Source organism: Staurois parvus, unplaced genomic scaffold (assembly GCF_062004578.1).
Source record: "Staurois parvus isolate SC_StPar_1 unplaced genomic scaffold, SC_StPar_1.0 ptg000525l, whole genome shotgun sequence".
NCBI classification, from domain to species: domain Eukaryota; kingdom Metazoa; phylum Chordata; class Amphibia; order Anura; family Ranidae; genus Staurois; species Staurois parvus.
Window position 1 is genome coordinate 6,143,267 of NW_028318321.1, and position 17,879 is coordinate 6,161,145.

Genomic DNA, 17,879 nt, shown 5'->3' on the forward strand with positions numbered 1-17,879 from the left:
GTTTTGAGAAGATTCTGGATAATAGGTGTGGAGCTATGCAGATGGCAGCATGAATACAGATACAGCCCCAGCCTATCCCAGAAAGGCTAGTTCTGAAGGCATGCTGGGTAACTGTATATATTCAGTGAGCATACTGGGCTCTGGATCTGTCCTGTATAGAAATGTTCCAGCCTGGGAGAGGGCACGTTGCCTTCCCAGGCAACTACTGTTGTGCGACTTCAGGTGGGCGACCTGAGGGCCTGAATGCTGAGACCCGAGTTCTCCTAAAGCTGACTGAGGGTCTGTCTAGTGGAGATCTGGTCTGGTATCACAGAGGAAGGCAACCAGCTGTTCTTGGGCCTTGTGAGTACAGACACCCCTAAAGAATCTTAGAGACTATGTGCTACTTAAACCCCTCTGGTGTTAGGGAGTCAGCTGCAGTTCTAGGCTAAAGGGTACACTGGCTGATGTTCTGAAAAGCTTTGTCCACTTAATCCCCTACCTAAAAGAGCTACTGTCTTAAAGTTGAAGTCTACTGTTTGCTTCAAGCACAGACTTCATCATAGATTTTTTTTTTTTAAATACTTAAAGTCCTCAGCTGTACATAGTTTCCGTTTTTGAATATCCCACCTAATTTCCCATCCCTATCCAAGCTCTCCAAAAATAAAAGAAACAACAAAAACACCTCTAGACTGGCCATTGAAATGTATGAGTGAACCTATGTGCCTGGCTGTGGGGCAAAGCTTTTGGGGAAGACCTGGAAAGTATTCCTGCAGCTCCTAAGGGAGTAGCACTGTGCAGCCAAAGAGACCAATGGGACTGTAGGCAGTATTCTTTATTCTATAACAATAAAAGACCACAACTCTTATTGTTTGGTACTAACTTGGCCATTATTGGTGTAAATATAATTTTTTATAATAACTCTTTATTTTTACATATTAGCTTGCTAATAATTTGAAAACATTTTATCTTAAATTAATATTACTCAAAACCTCATCTTAGTCGCTACGACTCAAGCTGTACTTATTAACACAACACTTATCAACCATACCTAATTAACCATACTGCTTGTTTCAATGAACATACTTACTCAATCTACCATCATTGAAGATGATACTTACCAATAATAATTGGCCGTGATGATAAAAAGGGGTGGGTGGGAGGCGAGCACCACAGAGATGCCTCCCAGGTTTCTGTAATCCTGTTAATGGACCCCCTTTTTATAGCCCTCTGCTCTCTCCAATTCTTCTCCTCATTGGTCACTTTTTCTTCCAGGAATGTCCAGGTGTACTGGGGGGCTAAAAACTCCCATTTTCTAGAAGCTTCCCCATTATATTAGTATACCATGGGGGAACTTGAAACTTTAATGTTTTTTTCTCCTCACACCAATGGGGGGGGCTAAAAACCCTACTGACCTTCCAGAATGTTCCCCCACTGTATAAATACAGTGGGGGGACTTGAAACTTTTCCCCTGCCACAGTCCCATAAAAAAGGGGGGCCCTTATTAAATCCCCCTTTTGTTTTCCTATGGCTCCAGCTGCTGTTGATCACAGAAACTGAGGAGGGAGCAGAAGGGAGGTTGAGCCGTGCTCTGTTCATCTTATAGACACACAGAGGTGGCTCGGGAGCGAGCATGCTCAAGTGCCCTTGGCAGAGGAAAGGGGCAAGGAGCACTGGTGGGGGACCTGAGAAGAGAAGGATTGGGGCTGCTCTGTGTGAACCTTTAGTATCACTATAAACAGCTGATTGAATATAAAATCACTCCCATACGGATTCACCCTGCACAAACAGCTACTTCTTCAGAATAACAAAAGGTAGGAATCTGCCTCAAAGTTTGTGAAATTCTTGCAATGTACATAGATCACCCAGAGGGGAGTGTTTATTTCTCAACAAACTTGGATTTACTCCTATATAACTTAACGGAAGATTGCTGTTGAAATGAATGGTCTGGTGACAGGGTCCCTTCAAAGTGTTACTGCTCCTTTGATCCCCGAGACATAACAGCAAGTAAAAGGAAATTTCTGCAAAGTGAGGGGATTTCTGCAAAGTGAGGGGATATTTGACCTGCCAGAGGTAACCCTCCTACATTTTTATTTTTTTTAATACCTCTTTATTAACCACTTGTCTACCGGGCACTTTTACCCCCTTCCTTCCTAGGCCAATTTTCATCTTTCAGCACTGTTGCATTTTGAATGACAATTGTGCGATCATGCAACACTGTACCCATAAGAAATTTTTATAATTTTTTTCACACAAATAGAGCTTTATTTTGGTGGTATTTAATCACTGCTGGGGTTTTTATTTTTTGCAGTATAAACAAAAAAAGAGTAGAAAATTTGAAAAGAAAAGTTTTTCTTTGTTTCTATTATAAAATTTTGCAAACAGGTAATTTTTCTCCTTCACTGATGTGCATTGATGAGGCTATATTGATAGGCGGCACTGATGGGCACTGATAGGCAGCACTGATGAAGTGGCATGGATAGGCAGCACTGATGGGCACTGATGAGGTTGCACTGATGAGGTGGCACTGATGAGGCGGTATTGGTGGGCATTGATGAGGATGCACTGATGATGCTGCACTGATATGCAGTAAATATGGGTACTGATAGGTGGCACTGACTGGTGGCACTGATGGGCGCAACTGCTGGGCACTGATGGGTGCACTGATGGGCACTGATGAGCGGCACTGATCATCAGTGCCCTGATCATCAGTGCGGATCTGCTCTGTGGCATTTGCCTTTATCAGCAGTACTTTCCTCATGCTGTAACATCGTGAGGAAAGTGCTGCTGATAACTGGAAACTGTATTTACTTTGTGATCTGCTGTATCATTGGACACAGCTGTTCATGTGGTAAAAGGCAACTGTGATTGGCCTTTTACCTAGTCATGTGAGCAGCTGTGTCCGCGATCACAGCAATCACTAACAGCACTGGGTGCGCGTCTCTGGAGGCACGTTCTGGGAGGACGTCATTTGACGCCCTCCCAGAACTGGACAACCATGCTGTAGCCATCTTCCGGGTTTAGCGTGGTTGTAAAGAGGTTAATAAACATTTTTTCAATGTAGATGTAATGATCCTTTTAAAAAGCAAGAGCTTTACTACAACAAAGTTGCCTTGCTTGAAAAATTTGAGACTCTCTGCTACCAAGCCCGGCAACTAATCACAATTAATTAAACGGTTAAACTTAGACAAATTATACCTGCCTTGCGATTGGTTGATTCTGTAGACTAATACTGTCTGAATTGTTTTATAAAAAGAAGCCCTTGGTATATAGTAGTAATATTGCAAAATATTACAGGACAAGATAGATGGTAATCACTTTTTCATGACAAAACCTTCTTTCCCAAATAAACACTGTGTCCTTACTTCAATGATGTATTTCATTTGATCTCCCAGGTGAGGCAAGCCTTCCACATCTTTCATTGTTACTATAGGAAATGGAAGTGATTTAAGCAGAGCTGAGGCTCTTTGATAGGCCTTGAGAGGTCCCTTATTTTCCAAAAATTTATAATTTTCTGCCAAGACATCAAAAGCAATCTAAAGAAGAAAACAGGTAAAATAAATATCTTATATAATCTTTCATTGTGCATTATATAAGTATGTTCTCTGTTATATACTGTTCAAAGTAAAATGTTATTAGCTTTGCAGGCTACTCCCTAAAGAATGCCTAAATCCAGTTACTAAAATCTCTAAAGTTTTGCCATGTTAATGTGATTTCAAAAGTTGTTTTCATTTTTTTTACATCTGCAACATTAAAAGATGCTCCCATGTAGGTCCTTTTTCAGGGATGTTCTATTATGAGGGGACAATGTCTCCCAGTTGTGCTTCTACACTGTCACCCTGCCAAATGCACTCCTTAGGGAGCCTACACGTGGCCACGGTGATACACATTGCACAGGTATGGTATTCTGTTGCCTCTGTAGGGAAGCCCACCTAGAGCGCATGTAAACAGGTAATGACTGAAAAGGAGCCGGAGCAGATCAGCAGCACTAAGATGCAAAAAGGAATGAAATAAGGCTAAAACATAGCAATTGATTTTGATACCCAGGGTTCTAGCAAATTAAATTTCATCCATTTGGGGCGTGCATCTGCTTTAAATAACTTGAGGCAAATGTACAGAAGCAACTTTAGCTCACTTATGTAATCTTTTAGGAGGTATAAATTTTCAATGCACCTAGTTTAAAAGAACAAGGATTAAATGTTTGTTTAGTCCAGAGGTGGACATATAAGAAGAAATACTTAATACCCCTGGCTTTGACAGGCTCCCCTTTAATCCATGCAAACAGCCCCCTCTTGAAGGCAACAGGCTCCTCTTGAAGGTACTTTGGGCTGCGGACACATGCTCGCCCCTGACACATGCAATCCAGGGTTATTACACAGAGCAGAGCTTCGGGGAGAGGGAGGAGTGCCAGAATCAGCCAGGCAAGGAGTCAGGTAAGTCATAATGTCTGTGCACCTAACCCTCAGACTAAACAAGCATTTAACCCTTGCAGTGCAGGGTTCCCCACTGCAAGACTTTTTTATTTTTGTCACATTCCCAGGGTTAAGGTTTAACGTTATGTCCATCATTTTTTTTTTTAAGTTTTGGATAAAGCAGGGAAGGATTCCAACTCTCCCTGGTATTTATTGCTAGCCGGGGCTCCATTACAGAGAATTCCCTCCAGACAGCAAGTGATGAAAAATCCCCAACAGCAACACAGTAAATCAAAATTTTTAATAGTCCACGGGAAGCCTAATGCTAGGTGCACATGAGAAGTTTTTACTTTTTGTTCAACCCAGTGGGCTGAATGTAAAAAAAAATGAGAGGTCGCCATATTAGGTGGCAATCTTCCCTGCTGAGCTATTGCCTTCTGACAGGAGGACTGCCCCCCCCCACCAGAATACAATGATCAGCACTTGCAGCTATACACACACAATTTACACAATGGCCAAATGTCCGACGGTTTCTGCTGAACCAGCCTTAAAACCCCAGTTAGCATTTTATTGCTATCTGTGCCCCTGTTGTAGATTTTCCCACACTGTAACAGAACAGCAATGGATATATCAAATTAGGTAATTGACTTCTATTGGTTTGCACATTGTGCTGCTGGGGCAACAGCAATTGTATGGTTTTCTATGGCCATAGATACAGTATATATTGAGAATGTGTTATTACCAGCTATAATCATTATCTACCAATTTGGGCTTGCATCAAAACTAACAGAGGCTGCACAGTAGATCTACCAGATATATGTTGGTAGATTAAATTAAATAGATTTCTGATGGGACTGCAGAGCCCTTCTTAGATACATCAGCTATAAAGCAAGCTATATTTTGCTAATTGATATAAGCCCTTCTGAAAGAAATACTGTATAGGGCTGAAACAACTGTAGCAAAACCCCCTTGAGGGCCACTAAGTTATGTTCGGGTTCCCTGTCCTCCTCTCAGCCCAATTTGGAAGCCCGGCCCCTACTGACACCGCTTTAGACCTTTGGCAAGAAGAACTCTCTGGCTGCTACCATAAAGTAGACTCCTACACAGGTTAAAGTGAACTGACACTTTGATTATATTGAGATCAAATTGTAATCACAGAAAAAATGACAAGAAAATATGTGCATGAAATGACAGCTAACAATATTAATGAACTAGGAATAGGGCTACAACACAGTACACTCAAATCAATTTTAGATGTTCTGTAATTCAGAATTCAAACGGTAGCCCCAGCCCTGAGATGTTTCTTCCCAAGTGAGCAGAATAGGAGAAATTAAAGGATACGTTCACGTTTGGGAACATGTTATATGTTCCACCCGTTTTTAGGGTGGCACATGTAACATGTTCCCATAGCCATATCCCGCTGCCCCCCTCCCTCTCACAGATAGTATGGGGAGACTTCTCCCCGTACTATCTGTCAAATTTGAATACAATGCGGCTGTGCGGGGCTCCGCCCACCCGGCCCCATTATTCATTCACAGACTTCTGTGAATGAATGAACAGCCTTAGCAACTGTCGGCTTGTAGCTTTCAATGAACTACCACAGCATTGTGGAGTGCCGTGGTGGTTCATTGAAGCTTCCTGTCAGAATATCTGCTTGCTCATACATCCTGTACTGCAAGTAGATATTGTGACAAGTCTGCAGGAGACCTGCATGGCATCAACGATCTACCGATCGCTGGTGTAATGCTTTCCAGGCTCCTGTAGACAAAAATAATAAATGCACATTTTTTTACCTGCAAAAAATGTGCATTTATTATTTTTGTCTAAATGGTGAACTTATCCTTTAAGTTGACATGCTAACCTATGTTGGGTTATCAGGTTTCCCGGGGCTGGGTTTAATTCTGAGAAAGAAAAAGCTCTGTAATTGGATGGATCAAAGTCCTTTTAAACTGTAGTGCCCAGTCATCTGTGTGCTTGATAGGGCCCTAGTTGGTGCACATAGAAATTTTAGTCTCTCTTGATGTGAAGTTAGAAGTTCTCCAAAAGATGATAAATGCAAAAAAAGGGAAGCTGCTCCTTTAAGAGATGCTAAGTTTGGATGGTGTCATTTAGCACACCCAGGGTGGAACCCTAAGTTTGGGCTGAGATTGAGGAAAGTCCTCAAACTATAGTGATAGGAAAGTTCCTTGGTGAATAGTAGAAAATGAAACTAAAGCATTAATGCAGAGTGCAGATATTATAACAGGCTCTTGTGATATAATATGTTGAGAGTGTGTAATGATCAGTAGGCCACAGCAAGGTAGGTTGTAACATGTGCAACTTGTAAAGTAAAGGATGCTAGACTGAGCAAAGCATACCTGAGTTTAGCAACATCCTCTGTAACTTAAAGGGATAGTTCACTTTCACCAAAGAACTGCCTATGCATGTAAGGAGCACCTGTGGATAAAAACAAACAAATTGTTTGTTTCTGACTAAAGTTGAACAATGTCCTTGCTGTAGGTATAGGCCATTTATGTACCTCATGAAGTCAGAATAGAATATGTCCAGGACATTGCTGAGTACTTCTAGGACATTGCTTAGTGAGGCCTAGTCATTTACTGCTCACCCCACCATCACAGGAATTAGCTTTTTCTCTGATTCAGACCCTCTCACATGCTCTTTCTCTCCCGATGTAGTAGCTCTGAGCTCAGCGCCTGACAGCTCACTCCTGTGATGGAGGAGGTGAGCAGCAATCTGTAGGCATCACTTAGCAATGTCTTAGGGGTAATCCAGTCATAAGGTACGTAAATAGCCTACACCTATAGCAGGGGCATTATTCAACTTCAGTCAGAGCTGCACAGTTTGTTTTTATCTACAGACACCCCTTATCTACATAGGAAGTTTTTTTGTAAAGGTGAACTATCCCTTTAGGTAACTTGGGGTATAGCACTCTCTCATCCGATCCGTGGCTGCGATCAAGTAGGCGATAGCCTCTCTGCAGATGGGGTCCCCATGTTCTTTGGATTCCTCCAACATGGATCACTTCAGATGACAGCACTCTGATCCTTCTATTCACCATTTCCCGTCCAGCTTGCCAGCGGTCAGCAACTCTTCCTCACTCCTTTACTTTCTGCGATTTTGGCCCAGCACGGGCCTCCAGCATCACGCACAGGTTTCCTGTCACACACCTTCCTGTCCAGCTCTCACTGTCCACTTCCTCCTCAGTTTCCTGGGCTTTGGTATTTATCTGCCCCCACCTCCAGCCACCTCCTCTGGGAAATGTACTTCGGCAGCTCTACAGTAATCAGTGAAGTCCTGCTATCAGCTTACAAGTCCCACAAAGGGCAAGTCTGTAGAGCTGGGCTGCAGAACGCTGCCATCTTGTGTCCATTTAACATCCTGCAACCAGTATTCCTACAGGGTGTTACACAACTTATCAACATTTTCATCATCAATTAGTTAGTCAGCCGATTAATTGGCCTGCATGCAGAATAGATTATTTGTTTAGTGCATTGCATTATATGTTAGTAGACACAGTGCAGCACACATAAAGCTCAGTACATAGTTCATACATGAAAGTAAGTGCCTGAGAACCTGTGATTGTGAATGTAAATGTATAAAGAGCAATGCAGTATGGGACATGTAGTCCTGGGCAGGAGAAGGAAGTGATGTAAGGGCTCTGTGCAAGAAAGATCAGCATCTGAAACCAGCGAAGCTGGAGACTGATAGACTGGAGGTAAATAAGGCATTACAATTAAATTTAACATTTTCCAAGTATTGTGCATTATATTTAAAAATGATTCTATCCTATTTCTAGGTTTTATATATTTATATATATATATATATATATATATATATATATATATATATATATCTTTCACTGATTCACAGTATAAATTAACCCCATCATGACAGGACAGGAAATAGAAAAAGCATGGTGCTGCTACTAAATGTCTTAGTGACAGCAGGCGTAGGTAGCTTTTATCAAGTTACCTGTCTATGACTAGGGACAATGGTCATGCATAATGTTATATCATAGTCCTGTCTGGAAATCTGTAAAACAGTGTTATCGGCTTTAATTTTTATTCATTAAAGCAAAATGTTGATCTCTGAGTCTGATGATATGTATCAGGTTCAACCTCTATAAGTTATCTCTTCTGTTATTTTGAGAGTGTATTAGATATTTTGTTCCCAAACCATATAGCTCATTATTTATATTTACCACTGCATATAGACATTCAAGAATAATTTGTTTTTTTCAAACTTTACATATTAAACAAATTGCACTCCATGCTTTTTTTTTTTATTTCTAGCTGTGTTGTGTTTTTTTTTGTTCTTTTTAAAAATGTGTACAGTTATGTAATGTTAATGTAAATGTTAAGTTTTTTGTTCTGCAGTTTGTAACACTCTGTCCATTCATTAAATTATTTAAGATAGAAGAAAAATGGCATATTGGAGGCTTTTATCCGATTAATCAATTAATCAAAACAATAATCAGCCAACTAACTGATTATAAAAAATAATCATTAGTTACAGGTCTACTGCTGTACCATAATGGAACTCATAGGTCAGTGCCTAGGGGACAGGGTTAAAGAGACAGCACCAAGTTTCAAAATATGCAAATTGTGATAACAATTTTCTTTTTTTTTTTCCCCTCTTCTGTATATTTATAGAAATTCCATAAAAAAAGCATGAAGGGGATTCAAAGAATTTTGGGAAGAGATTTTATGGTTTAGGAAACATGAGCTCACTCTCCTTTTTCTTGTTTGGTGGTCTGTATAGTTCAAATGCAGTCCTTCACATTGTGCACAATGCAGTCATGTGCCTTAAAGGTCTTCAGATTTGATCTACTCCATGGGGAAATATTCCAAGTCAACCTTCATGAGATAATTGTGATCTTTTCTATCTATAATTATTGTATACTTGTCCTGGGGCACTTTTAGCCAGCACTTTGGGGTTGACCTACTAAAAATGGAGAGTGCAAAATCTGGTGCAGCTGTGCATAGTAACCTATCACCTTCTAATGTCAGCTTGTTCAATTATGCTTTGACAATAAAACCTGGAAGTTGATTGGTTTCTTTGCAAAGCTGCACCAGATTTTGCACTCTCCAGTTTTAGTAAATCAACCCCAAATGGTTTTATTGGTGTGGAATAGAATGTAGAATAGTTAAAATTCATGTCAGGTTTTTATTTCCATGTCCACCATCTCTGTTTGTCCTGATGATAAAGCACTGGAACAGAAGCTGATGGGGAAAAATAATTACAGCTATGTTTGAAGCAGGATGTGAGTATGTTAGCATGCTGTTTATACAGACATAGGTGCAACAACCATTTCCATATTTTATACTGGGGTTAGAAGTTTTGCTACTAAGTGATAGTGTACATTTAATGCTTGCACAACGTAATGGTCTTCCTAGTGAAACTACAAGGTGATTTCCCGTATCTGTGTTCCTGTTTCTAATAAAAACAAAATGATCTCAGCTATGTGTCCAGCAATATCTTGACTGCTAAGGGTCATATCTGCAGCAACTTTCCAACAGTTTATGAGCCCAGCTACAGCCAAAATACTAAACACTGCTGCAGATACAGATATAGGTCAGAGTTACAGCAAAACCGTCTCTGAAAAACAAGACATGTCAGACAGCATCTATGATGGCTACCTACACTGTTTCATCAAAAATTTAAGTTGCTAATCAGACAAACCAGAACTGCTAGTTTAGAAAGTTTAATATGAGCGTGTTGCTGATAGACAGTTGCTGATTAGAGAGGAAGTGTGTAGAAGAGTCCAAACCTACCTATAAATGCATGTAAACAATGATCAAAAAAATGAAAAGTACTATATCCCTAGGTTAGGCATTGTGGAATGCCTGTGAGTTATAGGAGAAAAAATTAAAGACCTTCATGTCCAATGGTAAGCTTACTCTGCAATATGTTGAAGGCAAACTTGTATTGAATATAAGCGAAAAACAGAAACGCAATCTGACATTGATCATTATTAAAGGGCAGTATAGCAGCGGTTAGCAGGCATTCGGGAGGAGCAACCGCAGCTTCCTGAACTTTTTTTTTTTTTTACTTTTTGTTATTTGCAACACAGCAATGTAACATTGTTGGACCCTTCTGCAAATGCAAACCAATGACTAAAGACTACTCAAGGTACAGTCAGTTGTGTATTTAGGTTTTGTGCTGCCCTAAGCAACATAAAAATCGGACGCCTTCCCCCCCAGCAGAGGGAGAGCCTGACACTGACCAACACCAGACCCCCCCACGGAGAGACCCCTGCCCCATCCCCCCCCCCACCTGAGAGAGCCTTCCACTAACACTCCCCCCCCTCCCCCCGGCGACAGAGAGAAAGACACTCACCTTCACAGCTTTGGACATCCCAAAGAGTTTGATTTTTTTACAAATGATTGTGCTGAGGTTTATACATGTCCTTTAGACTCTCACCTGTAGCCAGTGTCACAGGGCCTCCCATCTCCAAAATGTATGTAATGTTTGTGGCATACACTGAAATAGTGCCAGTGGTTGTGATCCGCTGCATCAAGCTGAGGAGATTAAAAATGGTGCACAAATATGGGGCTTGCATGGTAAAGCAAAAAAATGTCCCTGCAGCAGTGGTATCACTGGAAGTAAAAAATGTCCTTGCATATGTGGTGTCACTGGAATAAAAAATAGTTTCAGCATCGGTGGTGTCCCTGGTAAGAAAAATGTCTCTACAACCACAGTGTCACTAGGAGGAAAAGAACTGTAGCATATGGGTGACCAAAGCTGAACCTGCACCAGGAAAAAAGAAGAGCTACAGCCTAGGGCACAGGTGTCAAACCGACGGCCCTCCAGCTGTTGCCAAACTACAAGTCCCATGAGGCATTGCAAGATTGACAGTTACAAGCATGACTCCCAAAGGCAGAGGCATGATGGGACTTTGCTGGAGGACCGCCAGTTTGACACCCCTGGCCTAGGAGATGAAGAAGCAATTTTTTGTCCTTGTTGGAACAAACTGGACCATTTTTCCTGTGGATCACTTGTGGGTATAAGGTTCTGTATATGGAGTTTTATAATTTATTTATTTATTCATGTTTTTCTATTGGTTGAGCTTGATGGACTAGTAACTTTTTCAACCCAACTATGTAACTGTCTAAGGCTCCTTTCACACTTGTTGGGTCTGCTACAGGGAGTTCATGAACAAGAAAAATAGATCTTTCCAGACTCATATTAGATTTATGGGTGGCCAGTTGTAAACATCCAATTACCTCTGATCCTTCATGTTTATGTCTAAAAAATGAGAAAGGACACAGAGCTTTTCCATTTTTTTTAATCTGGACAGACTCCAGGTTATGGGATGTCAATGGATGCAAGTTTGTTTACACTGGTAGACTAACATGGAGTAGTAAGTCAGGTCTATCTGTCACTCTTTAATCTGGACCTGACCAGCTGCTCAGTGGTAGTCTATGCCTGCTCATGTAAAAGGAGCCTAAGAGGTGTCTTCTCACTCATTCTTTGGGACTGGAAGTGATGTAAAGCTCTTCAATAAGTCACAGACATTAAATATAAAAACCTACAGGGTTTCTAACTATTCTCTGCTCTATCAAAAGTTTAAAAAGTCCTGGTTATAAGTACACTTTAAAGTAAAACTATAAAACTTTTTTTTTTATTTTGGATAGAGAAATGTAGGGTTTTAACCACTGTTAGGTTTATTTTTACCCTCTTTGTCCCATTTTGGAGATTTACCTTTACTTCCTTTCCCATAGCCAAAAGAGGAATTAAGAGGAAATCCCTGCAAATTAAGGGAACCTCTTGGGGATCCCCAGGTCACAAGAATCAGTGTCCCTATTGTTTTCCCCTCTATTACTTTTCTAGGGACAACCCAAAATTTGGGATTTTCTTTTACTTTCACTTTCAACGATAATGGTAAACAAGAAAGAAATAGAGAGGGTGAATCTCTCTACTGGGGCACAGACAGCAATAAAACCTGGAAGGGGTTCTAATCCATCTCCACTCTATCCAAAACTGAAAAAAAAGTTGTGCCTTTAATTATACTTTAATAAGTATTTATTATAAGGACAGTATTTTGTTCTCTCCCAATGACCCATTGACACTTAATAGACACAACATTTATCCCTGTAAAGACAGATGACCACTGTTTATAAGTTTACCATGTTAGTAGGAACTATTATATATGTACAATAATATGTGGTCAAGTTCAAGAACAGCTTGCAAATCACAGCCTGGCAGGTGAAGCTTAGGATAACCTCTTATTTGGCTGCATTGTGTCATTTGACATTTGGGTAATGTTAAGCTGGCCCTTTGTCGTGAATCCTTCATTCCTTCAAGTCCAGAGGGCACATTGCTTTGGAAACAAATTTCTAAAAAATATAGCCACACTAAAACAGCATTGCCAAATCAATGCCATTTCTATGTATCTGGGGTTGAATGGGCAGTTATATATGATAAACACATTGCACCTTGGCTTCTAAAATGAGCTTAGCTTTAATGTGCTGCTTTAACTTCTTTTTATATGTATAATAAGAAGTCTCCAGACAAATGTGACACTTCACACTGCTTCAGGCAGCTATGTTTTTATTTCCAGAGGACTATCAAAATAAGAGATCATCTACCTGCTTCTATATCACTGCTTCCAGGTTTTATTTCACAGCTTTAAATCAGTAATAACCAGCAAAACACCTGCAGATAGCTAGCTGGGTTTGTACTAGCCATCAGATTAGAGTACAACTATAGTGAGATTGCTGCTCTTCGACCTGAAGGACAACGACAAGGATGAATTTATTAATTTCTGCAAACATTACAAACGCCATAGCCTATAAATTGAGGGACTCGCCATATTTAGAACTTCTCTGTTCTGTTATCTTCCTTTTGTTTTACTTCTTTTTGCCTTTCGGTACAGACCTCTATCATAAATGTAATGGTTAAATAACGAAGTGTATTGTTGCATTGCACTTTTCATTCAAACTTAAATGATTGGATCTGCAATTTTAAAATGCTTAACTAATCATTCTTCGGTAATTGATTGTTCATGGTCTGCATAACTAGGAGTGTGTCCTTTGCCCACATACTTTGTGCTGCAAAGTGTCCCTTTCTCGGAATTTGGAAGTTTTGGAGGTATGCATAGTGCAGAGTGGCAGGGTCTCCCACATATCATGCTATAGAAATTCAGTGACATGGCTTAGATTTTAGAAAGGTAATGCAGGGTGAATTTGCCTGGATTTCAGACGCCAAAGGTCATCTTATTCAAAATTCAGAAACCTATACTCAAAGGTGAGGAAGACCTGAGGAGAAAATGAGAGCATGAGGAAGATGCGGATGATTTCCTTACAGTGGCTGAATTGGAGTGGACTTTCATCTGAGCATTTCCTTATGGTCTAGAGGACAAGGGACATTCATCTGGAACTTTCCTTCCATCTATGTTATACACACTGCCAAAGGCATTGCTAACCCTGCTGCAAGGAATGTTGCAGCTTGTCAAAAAAAGTCTGATTGCCCAGAATATACAGAGGTCAAAGAGAAATGTTTTCCTCCCATTTACAATATGGGGGGGGGGGGGTTATATTGCTGTTTCCTTGACAAAAGCTTTAAGAGCTGCTAAGAAACATTGAGTTTCTAAACTTCCTATATTATGCTATAAAAATCAAGAGGTGGAATGTGTTGCTATGGCTATTTTGGTGCTTTTTTTATTGCATTATATATATATATATATATATATATATATATATATATATATATATACGTATGAATATTTAGATTTTTGTTACGTGTTGCTTTTTTGGAAGCTAGCTGTCCCCCATTGATTTGCAAATTAACTCGTTGGACTGGTTTGTGAAGCTCTGGGCAGGAACCTAGGTACAGGAAGTGGGAGGAGGAGAAGGGACTTAAACAAACCATGTGCTCAAGACAAAGGAGCACTAGGAACAGATGTTTGTAGGACTATGAGAAGGAAGGAACCTCAAGAAGACCCCATCAAGAACCCTGCTAAGTAGTTACTTAGTATACTTATTGCATACATTGTTCATGCCTGTTTGCTGGGAAGGACATGTTTATATTGTCTTCAGATTTTGTGATGTTTTGTATGCTGTAAATTGTTTTTTTTTGCACTTGTATGTGCAGCCATTCTGTTTAGTAAAAGCAAACATTAGTACACTACAGAGTTTTAATTGCTTCGTTGAGTTTACTGCAAAAACCTTAAAAGACAAAAGCAAAACAGACTCCCATTGAATTCTATGGCGGCAGATCTTGTAGGTAAATACTGCCCATTTTTAGTGCTAATAAGCAAATGATTGTCTACTAAAGACATGGGAAGCTGGGCACTGCCATGGATGACATGTACCGTTGCAAATTAATTTAAAAATAGAGGGTAATTTCTTGCAGCTTTCAAGTATAACTAAAGCAAAACTGTTTTGTCAGTTTTGGATATAGTGGAGAGGGATTAGAACACTTGTCAGTTTTTATTGCTGTCTGTGCCCCCATAGGGAGATTAACCATATTTATTTGTCCTGTTTACCATTATCATTGAAAGTAAAAGAAAATCCCACATTTTGGGTTGTCCCCAGAAAAGTAATAGATGGGAAATCTTCCAATAGGGACACTAGATCTCGTGACATGAGGGTCCCAGGGATTTCTCTTAATTTTCAGGGATTTCCTCTCGCTTCCTGTTTGGAGATGGGACTGGAAGTGAAGGAAAATTGGACACAGATGGCGAAAACAAATCTGACAGAGGGGTTATAGCCCTCCCCTACTCCAACCAAAAAAAAAAAAAGTTTTGCCTATAGTTCTACTTTAACCACTTCCCATCCGGCCGTTGTATATAAACGGCAGGACAGTGGCAGTACAGGGGTGGGTTGCCGTTCATAAACGGCACCTGCCATTTTGGACTGTGCGCGCACCCTGGGAGCATGCGGCACCGCGATCCAGTGTCCGCAACACCGATCGCTGTACGGGACCTCTGTGTGAGGTCCTGATCATGTGATCACTGATTGGCCAATCAGTGATCACATGAATAGGTGTAAGCCAGATGTCACTTCTGACATCATTGCTTACTACGTGTGAAATCTGTGAATGATTGTGACCAATCACAGCTTACACAGTATATCTCAATGGCTGCAAGAATGCAGCCAGAGAGAAGGAGAAATGATTGCTTTTACAGCCTTTATGGGTGTAAAAGCAATCAGTGTAAGAAAAAAAAAATCTTCATCAGCCCCCACAAGTAGTACACTGTCACTATTGTACTGCTAGGGTGACAGTATGTTAAAAAATAAATAAATAATAATATAAAAAAATTAAATAAAAATGTAAAAAACATTTTTTGAAAAATGTATATTATTTGGTTATAAACTAATATTGTTTTTTTTTTACTAAAAAGATAACTGAATAAATTTTGGCCAATATTTATGAAGAAAGATTATTTATTTGAAAAATTTTATAAGAAAAAACTTTCTTAAAAAATGTTTGGACTTTTTCATTTATATAGCAAAAAAAAGAAAAATCCCAGTTGTGAATAAATACCACCAAAATAAAGTTTTATCTGTCTCAAAAAAATGCTAAAAAATTCATATGACTGCGCAATTGTCGTTCAAAGTGTGATAGCACTGAAAGCTGAAAATTGGCCTGGGCAGGAAGGGGATAAAAGTGTCCGGACTTGAAGTGGTTAAGGGCAACATTTGAAATATACAAATCCTTTAAATAACGTACTTGGGGGATGCCTTACTTAGAGCTGGGCAGAAGCATACAATTTTTACCAACCAATGTTTTACCCTCTGATGATGTGCATTGCACAAAAGGCCTTAGGAGGAGCCAACAGAGCGTGATATCACTGCTGCCTGGAGCCACGAGGAGGCCCAGCGGCCATCTTTAATAAGGGGTTAGTACTACTCTACATCATTTCTGACATACATGGAGTGTTTACTACCCTGTTTTACCACTGCATTTTCTGAATAAAGTCCTTTTAACAATACTACACTATGGGCATCTTTTTGGCTCCCATTGGAGCTAATTAATTTCCAGGATATCCCATTACTATCCATTACCACCAGAGGGAGGGAGCCCTGTATCCGGTCTGTGCACCCATCCAACCTTAAGGGGACCTCTGGACCTGGCAGTTGTAATCACTTACCACCAAGACAAGATTTCCCACCTTTAGATGAATGCTCACCTATTCCGCCTTCCTAAGTGACCTGGTTGGATATTGATTACATGTGCATTACCTATGCGCGTCCGGTGAGTGCACAATTTTATCATTTGCCCCAGTAACTACTTGCCTTGGTATACTGTGACATCAAGTGGATTACCTATATATTTTATGAACTATTTATTTATGCGTTTATAATATGTTTTTGGGACATTTTATTATTCATTTTTCTACTAACATTTAGCGCTGCACTTTTATTTATTTATTATCTTATGAGGTTTGCTGTGATTACCTTGAGTGCATTGGCCGCTGATTTTAGAGCGCTCACTTTTCATTCATTAATTTTTACCAACAGCCTCAGTGACAGTGTACTGTATATTGGCAGTGCTCTGGAAGTTATTTTTTTCTGTTACAATTAGCCTGGCTCAGATATAGCAGCAGCATCCCAATCCCATTCAAACAAAAGCCTTTTTTCAGGTAGCTTTAGAAGTGACACATGTTTTTTCATCAAACAGTAACAGACTCGTTTGATGTCCCTGTTCTCACTGATAAAAAAAACTGTCCTGGTCAATTTCTATCAAGTTTTCATTAAGAAATAAGAACTGTCAGAAGATACAGCTGTGTAAAATTGGTCAACAGCAGAGTAATTTTAAATATCAAGGCTAGGCCCTTAATTAGTAAAGGCAAATGACACAGGCAGGGGGCATTACAACAAGAATAATGCAGGCCATACATGGTTCCAATTCCAAACGATTTTCGTATGAAAATTGGACCTAAGACTAATCGGCCAATTTTCGCTCTGTTAGTGGGCCAATGGCATCGGCCGACTTCCGTGGTTTCTCCCTATTTCATTTATGGGCATGCTGGAAAATTTGTGAAAAACTAACAATTTTCCAAATCATTGGTGGCACCATTAGATTACAGAACAAACGACATTTCGATTTCCGGATGAAAAATCGTTCGGAATTCGAACCATGTATGGCCTGCATTAGTCCCCGGTCACACTGGTGCAACTTGTAATTAGGGTGTGACTTGTCATGCAATTTGAAACGATCAAATTACAAGTGGCACCGGTGTGACCGGGGACTTATTCTTGTTGTAAAGCCCCCGGCCTGTGTTATTTGCCTTTACTAATTGAAGCGGTCATATTGGTGCGATTCTGTCTCCGTCGGAGTCGCACCGATTTTGAAAGTACTTCATGCACTACTTTTTGCAAGTTCATAAGCGACTTGCATAGACATCTGTGCATGAAGTCGCACAGATATCTTCCAAGTCACACCTGAAGTCGGACTGACATCCGATTTTGAACTCATGCAAATTCAACTAAAATTCGGATTCAGTGTGACTTAAGACTTAAGATACTGCAAAGGATTCAG

The 17,879-nt window shown here is 40.1% G+C and overlaps 1 protein-coding gene across 2 annotated transcripts in view; it reads right to left on the reverse strand.

The window, feature by feature from the left end:
• DNTT (DNA nucleotidylexotransferase) overlaps nucleotides 1-17,879 on the reverse strand; it is a 432,122-nt gene that overhangs the window by 310,171 nt on the left and 104,072 nt on the right. For both annotated transcript variants that reach the window (XM_089690283.1, XM_089690284.1), the window contains one exon: nucleotides 3,345-3,515. In XM_089690283.1, coding sequence (XP_089546409.1) covers nucleotides 3,345-3,515 — 171 coding nt within the window. The remainder of the gene's footprint in view (nucleotides 1-3,344; nucleotides 3,516-17,879) is intronic.